This window comes from Pseudopipra pipra, chromosome 2 (genome assembly GCF_036250125.1).
Source record: "Pseudopipra pipra isolate bDixPip1 chromosome 2, bDixPip1.hap1, whole genome shotgun sequence".
NCBI lineage: Eukaryota > Metazoa > Chordata > Aves > Passeriformes > Pipridae > Pseudopipra > Pseudopipra pipra.
The window spans coordinates 66,803,648-66,816,258 of record NC_087550.1 but is presented as its reverse complement, the minus strand read 5'-3'; the positions used below and the strand labels follow the sequence as shown (position 1 = coordinate 66,816,258).

Genomic DNA, 12,611 nt, shown 5'->3' with positions numbered 1-12,611 from the left:
AGACAGCAGGCTGCAACTTTATTAACATAATTAACAGCTACAAACACACCCAACAGGCCAAAGTAATCTAGTGAGGGAGGAGAGAAGGTCTTAGTAGGGAAAGGATCCTTTGCGCTCTCTTTTGGTGTTCTGCTTCTTGATCCTGAGTTCCTACTAGGGCTTGGCGAGCACTCAGTTGAGCTGTAATTCAAATTCATCAGCTCCTGCAAGACACCTTGAACAGACTTTTGCTGATGAGTCTATAGGATCTGTCAGCAGTACGGAGATTACTTCAGAGGTGTGATGGTTGAATCGAACTTTACTTTCTGATGTTTTGCTTTTTGAATTAAATTGTTGGACAAGATTAATTGCATGCAGTAAGAGATTTAAATGAATGGCTTTATAAAGCATTAAAGTTCTAAGTATGTCACATGGGAAAAAAGCTGTAAGGTTTAAATGAATAAATGTATTTAATGCATAAAATGTCTAGGCTAATTTTTTAATTCCTTTACTAACATCTTTTATTGAAAAACCATACTTTATTCATCCATCTTAGTTATACTGCTGTGGTTGTGGTAATTTAATATTCCTGCTCTTTGCTAATCTTCTGGTTCAACAGAAGTAAACAATAGGTTTCATAAATTAAAAATACGCTCTTCAGAACATGCTTCTAAAGATAAAAAACAAGGCTGTAAACATTTATGACTGAAACAAACTAGATTGTTCAAATACTGCCATGATGTATCATGTATATCAATATGGCACTGATATCAGTTAGAATGCAAACAAGGTTTTAAATGATGTGCCCCTTCATTTCAGCTGGAGAATCCGCTTTACACCATCTGCCTATCAGATGGTTAGGAACCAGGACTGCGTATTAATGCCACATGTTCGATTTTCATTCCTCTTGTAATGGTTAGATTCATATTGCTAATAGCTGTGCGTGAGCACTGTCGATGAAATTTGTGTGACGATGGAGTGATGAGATATTTATAAAGTGCCTGTCTCACTGCATAATCAGCAGGAAGAATGCCAGACATAAACAACTTATCAATTTCAGAATATTAATGACAACTATCATTGACTTTAATTCATTGAATATTTTGGCCTGGATACATTTAAACTGTTCAAATAAATATTTGTGAAGAATAAAAAAATACCTAAGTGGTTGCTTGGTGTGATCCTTACTTCTTTGATTTCAGTTGCCTTTCTGGGTCCCATCTGATTGTCTCATTTTTGAAGATAAAATTTCTGAAGTGTAGAGAAGTGTGCACTTTGGAAATCCCTTGGTTACTTATTGTAGAGTAAAGTGATATTAAATAATGTTTAGGTCAAAAGGCTTTTTCAAACAATAAATTAAAAAAAAAAAATTCCAAGTATTTACTTAGGTATATACCATACTAGAACTTTAAAGTTTAGTCTTTTAAAATATGCATATAGATACATAGTAGCATGTTAACTTTTATTTATAATATGTTTATCTGCCTATACTAATGAGATAAGAAAGATAAGTCGGGCTCTGTGATGAAGTCTTGTCTTGCACCATAGCCCAGTATACCACAGTGCACCAGTGGCTCTGATAATTGGCTTAGACCTTCCTTGCCACTTGCTTTGCTGTATAAGGACAATCAGGTGATGGGAAAAAGTAGCAGTAAAGGAGAAACAGCTGTAGGCTGGAAGGCCTGTGAGGAACAACATTAGGCTAAAATTCTGAGGATTATTCCTTACTCACATTTCCCCCTTACTTACACCGATGAGTATATGAGACATGCATTTCAGATTCCCATAGTTTAAATTAATTTCTGTATAGCAAAGTAATCATTTCAATCACTTCTGAGGCTATATGAGAGGAGCCATGGAATTAGTCATTTAATTTCTGCTTTTTTAAGGTATCATTTATTACGACAAGCTTTATCTTGCGAAAATTGTACTACAGAACTATGCAATTTGTATTTTAATTTCTCAGCCCCTATCCAAAGTGAAGCATTATGGCCTGTTTTGTTGAGAAGGACCAAAGCATACTTTTTTTGCAAATTTTGTAGCAAAAGAGAGTTTATATTTTAGGAGTTCTGCATGCAGGTCATTATCCCAGTGAAATATAATAATTACGGGTGGGCTTACAAGTCCTATGTCCAGCATCTGTTTAGTATGTAATTTACCCCAATACTTGGAAGCACTTAAAAACTGCTGGCCTAGAAGTATAGTTGCAACCAAAAGCTTGAGGCCTGCTGTTGTATTCATTGAATATAATGTATTGTAATATTCCTCCAAAGGATTGTTCTTTAAAAATGCTAGTTTTAGCTTGTCAGTGATGTATACATATATTAAAAAAGGAAGTATAGGTTATTGTGTTGTTTAATGAACACAGGATGCAAACCAGAGTTCAGAGGTGCACCATCCCTTTTTCTGTGGCCAAATTTAGGGACTGTAACCAAATTTGTGTAATGTATAGCTTCATATCCTTCCTCTAAGGTAAAAATATCATTGGAAGCAATCCATGTTATTGTCAATACCTTCTTAAGATCAGAACATGCACAATTTGTACTAGTAGCAGAAGCTAAAATAAAAGTAAACCCTCATATTTATCCACCTTCTCATTTGACTTTTGGCTTTTGATACATCTCCTATCTGAAACAGCAGTTTTCTAAATAATATTGATCTGTAATTACTACTTATTTGGTGATTCTCGTTGCACCTGGAGGTGTTAGAAGTCAGCCTATGAGGAGGGTCAGGAAGCTGGAACCGTTTGCTGAACTTTATGTGGTCATACAAAGAAATAAGGGAACACAACCTTGTATCAAGCTGCGATATATTCAAAGGCATCTCTTCTGCTACCTCATTGATCTCCTGTTGTCCATTCACCTTCTGCCTTCTCCCAACTAGAATTTGCCTTCTGTCCTTCCCCATTGCTAGCCAAAACCGTGGCAATAGTGAACTCGTTTTCCATGTAAGGAGTCAAAGGAGACAGGAGACCCCGGGAAGCAATGGTAGTAGCAATACTTATCTCAGCAGCCTGGGGATATTTGCTTATTTGGTCTTTCCTGCTAAATTGCACTCCTCCTATGCTAGACAGCAGTCTTGGCCCACTAGAATAGTAAATTGTGGAGTTAATTCCTCTTGAGATCCATAAGACACTTCACACATCTCAGAGTAGCTAAAAATCAGACAAGCGGGCACACCTTTAAACTAATTGCAGTGGGGTTTTCGAGCCTTCTCCATGGTCAGGTCAAGAATCTTGATTCAGAATGACTGCGGGTCTGTTCTTCTCTTGTGGCATCACAGGCTGAGGGCTGAGATTGCATCATTGCATTAAACTTACCTGCTCTCATGCCTTCTCTTTTATTTCTTAAATTTAGTTCTCTTTCATTTCCATCTCCACCCCCTGCATCAATTGGGTGGGGGAGGCAGCTCTTGTAAAGTTTTGACATTGACTTCTCTCTGCTGGCACCCAGGATGGGGGACATGGATCTGAGTAGGTAGCAGCAGCGTTTGGGGACCACAGGAGAATTACCCTGCCTTAGGGAAGAGGGCAAAAGTTATGCTTGTGACTTTGATTAAAGGCTGCATCTAATTTTGAGTTATGAAGGCATTACTGGACCATTTCTCTAACTGCTAGTGACAGAGAGAAACTTTCCTGGTTTTGTTGAACATTCTTGTAAATGACTGGATGGCAGAAATTTGGTTTAGTAGGAAGAGCACTTTGGTTGCCCGCAGGTGGCTTTGGAATTGGGATTAAATGGGTTTAATAATTCCTCTTATTGATAAATACCTTAGATTTATGATTACCATAGATTTATAATTTGAATTAATTCTTCATTTGGTCATAGAAATAGATGCTGAGACAAATGATATGCAGTGGTTGGGGCTTCCATACTGTAGCCATTAAATGCCTTAGTGCCTTCAAGTCTGAAAAAGATGCTTCCTAAGTGATTACATCTCCTTGCTGTTATATATGAATTGAGAAACATCTGAGTTCTATCATCTGTTACTACTAAATAGAAATTATACCCATTTTTTCTCTTTTCTTTAGCACGTCAAACATTTGAGAGCTAAAGGTTTTTTTCCTAAGTACTGTTACCTAAATGTTCGCCTATTTATAGTCAGACACTCAGGACACCATTTTGAAGCTAAATTAGATTTTTGACTGCATGTGTTTGTAGCTGTAGCTAGTTATGATTGTATTATGGATGCAGTTACTGGATACCAAGTTCAGGTTTAGATCGAAGTATAGCAGTAATTATCTAAATATGATGAGAAATATTTTACTTGAAAAAGTGGATAGTTTTCAAATCCAAGAAGAAGAAGAATACTCTGCAGTGTTCTCTGTTCATTACATAACAAGCATGAAGAAAGAATAACAATCGTAGTCCCTATAATGGAGAATAATTGAATAATGTGTATTAAAGTTTTTCCTTCTTCTTTGCAGGTCTGACAGCAGCAGCTGCAGCAGCAGCAGCTGCCACCAATGCTGCAATAGCAGAAGCAATGAAAGTGAAAAAAATTAAATTGGAAGCTATGTCCAACTATCATGCGAATAATAACCAGCATGGAGCAGACTCTGAGAATGGAGATCTGAATTCAAGTGTTGGTAAGTTTCAGACACAGCATTATTATACGTCCATAATACCCAGATATTTTATTAGAACAGTGGTCTTTCTGAACTACCTTCTGAAGTCCTTGATTTGGTGTAAAAAGTTGCATATTTATTTTCCTTTTCGTAATGTTTTTAGTTGTATTTTGTATCTGACCTTTACAGCAGCGTTCAGCGTTGTTGTTACTATTACAAAAACATTCTTTTCTTTGCAGGCTACTTTTGCAGACTCCAGTTAATATTTTCCATGAAAGAAAGTGGTTTGATTGCTTAGAGTTCATTTTTCAAAGTACAGGTGGAGTGACAGATGATGGTGTCAAAGTGAAATTTAACAATGTCTCCTGCTCAGTGTGTTGGGTATCGACTTTAGGTAATTCAGAACACAAGCTTGAAAGCAAAATATTTCATACTTTCATGTACCCTGTGACAAAAGGAAAACATACATACACAATAAATTTTGCCGTGCTTTGCAGTTCCTATCATATTTTATTTTAATATACACATTCTTAAAATGTAGTTAACAGGTTTTTCCATTTCTTAAGCAGCCATCAGCAACTCTTGTTCTTTTTCAAAAAAGAATTGTTTCAGTATACTTTATGAATTTGTTTGGACAATTTGTTTTGCTAAAGCATACTTCAAAGCTAGGATAACTTTTTGTTGTTGTTGATTAAATCTTTAATCATCTGTGTGTGTCTGCTGTAAAATGTTTTGTTATGCCATTTCATTGTATTGGCTCCTTTTATCATGTTGAGACAGTATTAACTCAGCAACAGAAATTCAATGACAGAGAGCTACATTCGGAAGACTGCAGACAAGATTGGTGTATACTGGAATAAAATGTCTTCAGATAGGCTTTTTTGCTTTTATTTTGGCCCTTTATCTAGTTTGGGGTTTTTTTTCGGTTTTTCATCTCCTAAATACATTTGAAATGAATCTTAGAGAGTTATGTACTAGCCTTAACATAAATAAATATGTGTTTGTGCACGATGTTTCTGCACAGTTCAGTAGACATCAGTAGGGTATTATTTAGAAATAATATGAATAGCAGTTCAGAGAACAGGTTCACCTAGGCACACGCTATTGTAAATAGCAACAATATATATACATTGCTGCATAAGGAGATGACATGATTGGTTTTGTTTTCCTTTTAAATAAAAGCTTAAAAATGCCTCTGTGGTGGTGAAGAAAATAGTCTTAAATTGTGTGTAAGTACTCGGATAGCAACAGGGATAGTCACTTGAATATTAGTGGAAACATTGTCCTCTTAGAGAGAAGACGAGAGGGTACAGAGGAGGTATCTTAGAAATGCGGGAGGAGGAGATAGGTACAAATGAAGTGCAAGGACCAGGTGGCCCCCAGCATGCTGGGAGAAGAGGGAAGCAATGAGAAAGAGTGGAAAGTGTAAATGCAAACTGGGAAGATAAAGAACATGTACTAGAAGTAGAAGCTAGTTTAGGTTTTCAGACATAGATGAATGCATTATGTGAAATAAAATGTTCAAATACTGGCTTATAGAACTGTTATTCTGTTTGGCAGTTCTAGGGACAAACCACATGTGAATCCATGGAAATGGAAAAGTTAACAGGTAATCAACAGCTAACCATGCAGAGTAGTTGTAGGAGAGTGGATGGAGGGAATATGTGAACTCCTTTGAATGAAAAGGAAAAAAAATCTATTTTGAAATCATTATTTGAGGCATAATTTAGATAACTAATATGCTCTTACACAGCTTAATCATTTCCTGTTTAAGAAAATCCATTCTAGCTATTTTAGTCAGACAAAGTTAGCAAAGTAAGATTATTTATTGTTAATGTCAAAATTTCCTCTCAGCCCCTTAACTTACTTGTTAGCTTCAGTTAATTTCTCAATTTAACTGAATGAAGAATTGAATTAATTTCGTTCAGAAAAAAATGGCTCTTCTGAGTAGAGCAAAAAGCTTTCCAGTTGTCTCCATTCTATGAGGAATGGGTCTGGCAATACGGTTTGCTTGTCTGTTTCCAGTCTTGAGCTATACCCTTCGTATGGAGGATTTTTCAAAAATAGTTTGGTTTTGTTTCTTTTATAGTCAATCCTATCTAGTATCCAGTGTTGGTTATGCATATGGAATCATAGAAGTGATTCCTGCTGCTACTAATGCCAGGGTATTATTTGGTTCAGGAAGAGTTAAGTCTTTGTGTATTAGTTGCATTTTTGAAAATTAGCATACTGTATTATCTTGACAAGAACTCATATTTCAAAGGTGTTGCTTTGTAGTAGGTGTGTGCTCTTTTTCTTCTGCATTTTTTTCAGATGCTTATTTATGTCTTTTCAAATAAATATTATCAGGTCCACATACTATTAATGTTTTAAATAATGACTTGTTAGGCAGGAATATGAAATATTACATTGCTGAATGTTGACAGGAGGAAAGAATAAAACAAAAGAAAATAACCTGGTTTTGGTTTATATTTTAAATTATGTTATGTGCCTGACCAAACTGAAAAGGAGCAAACAAACAATCCAACCAGGCTAAAAGCTTAACTGATACATCTTAGCCCATATGTAGCAGGCATTATGGTGTGCATGGATCGATCCTATCTTGTTCTTAGGCTGCTCCAATGCCTATATAAGAGCAGATAAATAAAATAAGGACTCTGGAGTTCATTTTTCAGGTTTACTTCTGAATTGTCTTGCTTTTTGGTTTTAATCAAATGTTTAATATGAATTGTTTTTTGTGGACTACCATTGTATAATTATACAGAGCACTACACAAATTTATTAACTTGATCCTTTGAAGCAATGACCAGAAGGTTAGTGAATGAAGGGAGTTAAAGGAAGCCAATGATACTAATAAGTAATTATTTTATATCCCTCAGTTTTGTTGGTAACCTTGAGCTTGCATCCTCCCATCAGAATTATCATTTTAGAAGTGTGAAAAAAATGAAAGAAAAAAAAAAAGAAATTACAGAGGAATCAGGGTGAGGTATTAGCACACTGAGTAAAATATATGGCTGCAACGCCTTTCTCCCCCATCCACAATCAATTGGATTCTTTTAGTTTAATATTTACTTGCTAAGATGAGATGCTAGTCTGCATGGTGATAAACAGTCTGCTACTGGCATCTGAAGGTGACCTGTCAGTTCATATGGACAAATCTGCTGCTTACTGAAATGTACAAAATAAATCATTAAAGCAGGCAGGTGCTCATTCCCAGATTTAAATCACCATAGATTTATGATTTGAATTAATGCTTCATTTGGTCATAGAAATAGATGCTGAGACAAATGATATGCAGTGGTTGGGGCTTCCATACTGTAGCCATCCTAATATTGATTACTGAGATGTCTTTGCAATCTCTTGTTTATATCAAGTACTGTCTTGTGACAGCTTGGCTGATATGAGCTACATTACAGATAAGAAGGAAAAATGTCCTGGGTTCTTTTTAGTGGCAATTCTACATACAACATACAGGGTAGATAAATTATTGGAGTTTTCTTTAAAAAATGAATTCCATAGGGCAGCAAACAAAAAAGAAAGATTATGCTGTTATTGAGTGCTTGGTTTTGGTTTTTTTAAAATAAATAATTGCAGACTTAAAAGAAAGAGAGCGACAAGGTCAAACTTAAAATTTCATTGAAGAGGTTCTACTCTTTGTCATATTAACGTCTTAGTATGGTATTAGGATCAGTTGTATGGTTACCATCTGATGCTCTGAAGCAATGCATAGGTAAAGCAGCTAAATCATTTCCTTGCTGCTTAAGTACTTACTGCCCTGCTATCATACTTCATTAACCTGCTACAGCAAAAGATAGAAGCCTTTGAAAATAAATACCTTTAAAGCTATTTCTGTGAGCTAGTCTTTGCTATCTATAACTTGGTAGGAAGTGAAGAACAGTCCATATATTTTTGCTTCACAAACATTTTATATAATGAAAACACTATGCACACACTGTAGGGAATACTCAAAGGATTTGTTAAGACCTTTGCCACTTGCTAAAATATGACTCATAAAACTTGTAAACAACTATCAACAATAGTAAATTACTTGCTTAGTAGGAAATGAGTTCATATCTATTCAAAATGTGATCTCAAAACAGATGTCCCAAGAAAATGTCATTGTTTAAACTACATTCATACAAAAAAAATTGCTATTATTTCTTTAAGGAAGTGAAGCAATCAAGAAGACTTTGGTGTTCTCAGTTTCTAAACACAGTTAGGAAATACAAGGCAACATTTTACACTTGGCTAGCATGTTAATCCATAAACAACCACAAAATGTGTTGAAAATTAAGAGGTTTTCTTGGTATGTTAGGTTTCCTTGGTATGTTAGGTTTCCTCTTCATATGCATTATCTTGCAATATTTAAAATTACGAGACAAACACAAGGCTTCCTGTGATGTGTAGTTCAAAAGTAATGATTGCTTGTATACTATTCTTTTTTTTTCATCCAGAATCAGAGATAAAATGATTTAGGTGAAATTATTTTTCTCCAGTGACCTTGTCCAATAATAGAACAGTACAAAATGCAGTAATTTCCTTTTTCTAAACACACGTGTCTACTTTGAAGGAAAGAATTACTTTTACGGTTTCAGGAAAAAGTCTTGGAGACCTTGAAAAAGCAAATAAAAGGAAACAGAGAATGCAGGCCACTGAGCACAGCTCTGCAGTTGCACATCTGATTCTCTGCCTTGGCAATGTTAATGAACCTCAAATCCTCCCTATAATTAGATGAGGGAATTGCTTATATTTTCAAACAGATGATGCTGCTATAATGAAACGATTGACAGGGAACTTAAGAGTGTCTACAGTAGTCATTTGGTTTCCGGGTTTTGGGTTGGATTTTTTTTTTTTGGTTTATTTGTTTGGGTTTTTTTGTTTTATTTTGTTTTTTTTTTTTCTTGTCTTTTTGTTTTGTTTTGTTTTGTTTTGTTTTGGTTGGTTGGTTGGTTATTATTTTTTTTTAATGTAAAAGAAGATTGGCTGTAGATACAAGTCCTGGGAGAGGTAGCAATTTACACAGAAAGCTATGACAGGTGTCTTTGCATAGCATGGAAATAAAATGGAAGACAGAGGAATGATGGGCAGGTATGGCAATTTTCGGGAGGGGGTGTCCTGTGCTTATTCTGCTTGGGTTCTTTAAAAGGGGCCGAGACTCAAGAGATGGATCCGGATTGAGTGCACAGCTGTAACTGCTGATGAGCTAATTGCTCCTTATCTCTCAGCCCCATTCATCTTCATTTTTTACCAATTACTGAGAATTATCTGTGTTCTCAGTTGGATATGAGAGTTAATCCTTTTTGGTTAAGCTGGCAGTACTGTGAGCAGATTCCAAATCATAGGGTGAAAAAGCCAGAGCACGCTTGTTCTCAAACTCTCTCCAGTTCGATGACGGTATCACTAGTTCATAAGAATTTTTCTATTGTTTAACAGATTAAACACTGACTTTTTTTTTTTACTTTCATATTATTATTAATATATGTATTTCTCTTAGTGTAGGCTCAATGTGTATATTCCTAGGCGGACAGATATGTTCCCTTTCTGAAAGTATTCACTTGCAAAAATGAAAATAAGATAAACATTAACTTCAGACCAGAAAGATTCTTTGCAGTATGTCAGTGTTTGTTGTATGATACATAGCACTTCTTTTAACGACAAGACTGTGCATGCAACTTTGACACCATGGGACATAAGACAAATGCTTGTCAGTGACATATATCTACTTTTGTAAATTTGTTTGAGATCTGTGGATGAAAAGTGCTGTCTAGGTGCTTGCAAAGGCATAATCATACAGCCTTAAGGACAAATGTGCTATGTTGAGCACATCATATTTCAAACTAAAGGAATGCTTTCATAAAACTGTGGTTTGGGAACACACAGAAGAGTAGAAGCAGATCATTTAGCAATAATCAGGTCACTAAACTTTTTTCTAGAATTTTACTTTTCATAGGTGAAAAAAAAGTTGAATTTTATGCCTACAATGTAGTGTTTGTCTGTCAACCAAGCATATAATTTCTCCATATCTGGTTCCCTAGCTTTTGATTATGATAGTTAATTTGCTAAAAAAAGCAACAAATTCGTTGTTATGATCTGAACATCAGTTAGTAAATTAAGGGAATTATTAGCAAAGATTCAGCATTTAGTGTTGGAAGGTCAGTTGTAACAGGTCCCGCATCTAGATTAAATCCTCACTGTGAAGTTCGCTGAAACAAATGTAGACATTTGCATGTGAGTCACCTTAGACTCAACAGGCAGCAATAAGCAGTTGTAGGGGTGATCTCATAAAGTAGATGGCAAAAGTAGATCAGATAAAGGGCATCTTACAAGTGCTTAGTCATGCAACTACTGAGTTGTAGTTATGTAAGAAAGTTAGATGAATGAATCTCACTCTCAATGTGTGCAATTAATATTTCCTGGAAGAAGATTTGGAGGAGTTAACAGATCTTTTCCAAGACAGTGATACAGTAATGGCAAAATAGTGTCTGAGACACAGGGAAATGGAAAAGAAAAAGAAATAAATCTACTGTTTAGAGACAGCAGGTGAGAAGTTTAGCTACTCACGCAGAAAACTATTTAGATATAAATATACTCACATTTATTCTACCGTATAGGTATATTGCTTCTGAAAAGGGTGATTTTACTTATATGAAGTATACCAAAGAATAGGCTTCTAAAACTGCAGAAGCAGAAGGTTCGTATGTGACATTTGTGCTTTGGGCTTGCTATGAAGCTTTATCAAGTTCATGGAAAAATCTAAAGTGATAAGTCTATCTTGTTAGCAAGATAACAAAAAAGGCTATTTATTCTGTTTGAACACATTTATTTTATTTCCTGTTCCATGCAAGATAATCCTAATTGGATAAATAGTTGGATAATTTAATCTTCAGTGTGATTTTCCAAAATGCGTACTTTATTGTTATGACCATTTTCCTTTTCAGTACTGCCTTGTATGAAACTAATGAAATTGTTAAGCTTTTATTCAGTTTTGTTTCATTGTTACTTTTTATCTGTACTAAATATACTAAAACATAATATTGTGGATGTGCTATATTAAGAAATGTAAGCTTAATACACAGCTTACTTTGTTAAGTAGTTATGGTAGTCTGTAGGGTCATCTTTCATAAATATTATCTAGAAGCTACATTTTTAAAAGAAAACATTAAACTTTATGATTATTAGTTCAATTTTAGAAAATAATGGCTATGGTGGAATACATAACAAATTAACATATCTCACATGTGAATTGAATTATCATCATGAAAGTATGTGTCTTTTCTGTGTTACAGACATTTAAATGTGCTGTATTATGCATAAAAATATTTTCTCTGTAGTTATAGAGATAGTAAAGAAATATAGAACACTTTTCATTCATCTTCAGGACAAGTGACTAAAAAGACCCTTATTTATTTTTGGAACAGAATTAAAATGTGCATCCTTTTCTGACTGGTGTGTATGTTTCACAGTGATGTGAACTAGGCAACATATCTTGGGTTTGGGTTTAAAGGTAACTTGATAAAGATAAGTCTTGTAGGGTTTTGTTTAATCAGGTTATCCTGGGGGCAAAGAAAGTGTGCTTTCTAGAGACTAAGGCTGTGTTTGCACCCATAAGATGCCTGCCTGTGTTCTGTGTTCAAAGGAACATTTTCTGAGTTTCTCTAGGTAACGGGCAAAGACAACCATAGGGCCTAAGTCTGGCACCTACTATAAGAAATTTTCTTAAATTGAGTCTGTGCATGTAGAAAATTGCGTACTCTGGCAGTTCTTAAAAACACCATTTTATAGGTCTTTTCCCATCAGCAATGTCAGCGGGATCTACATGTAGATACATTGCCCTTGTCTCAGAGTTTGCATTCAAGTCTTAGAGCTTCAACTTTTTATGATCAGGAAATCCATTACACATCTAAGTGATAAAGCAGATAAATGAGGGCCATATTGCTGCAAAAATCAGAATGGGAAATAACTGCCTCTTTTATATGGAAAGAAGTAATGTGTACAGAAGAGGGAGGGGACAAGCAAGGGGAAGATACAGTCCTCTGAAAAGGCAGTAGGTGGTTTATTGTAGAGG

The 12,611-nt window shown here is 35.2% G+C and overlaps 1 protein-coding gene across 6 annotated transcripts in view; it reads left to right on the top strand.

Annotated features, from left to right (window-relative positions):
- Positions 1 to 12,611, top strand: part of DACH1 (dachshund family transcription factor 1) — a 352,413-nt gene that overhangs the window by 180,965 nt on the left and 158,837 nt on the right. For all 6 annotated transcript variants that reach the window (XM_064645860.1, XM_064645861.1, XM_064645859.1 and 3 more), the window contains exon 3: positions 4,406 to 4,567. In XM_064645860.1, coding sequence (XP_064501930.1) covers positions 4,406 to 4,567 — 162 coding nt within the window. The remainder of the gene's footprint in view (positions 1 to 4,405; positions 4,568 to 12,611) is intronic.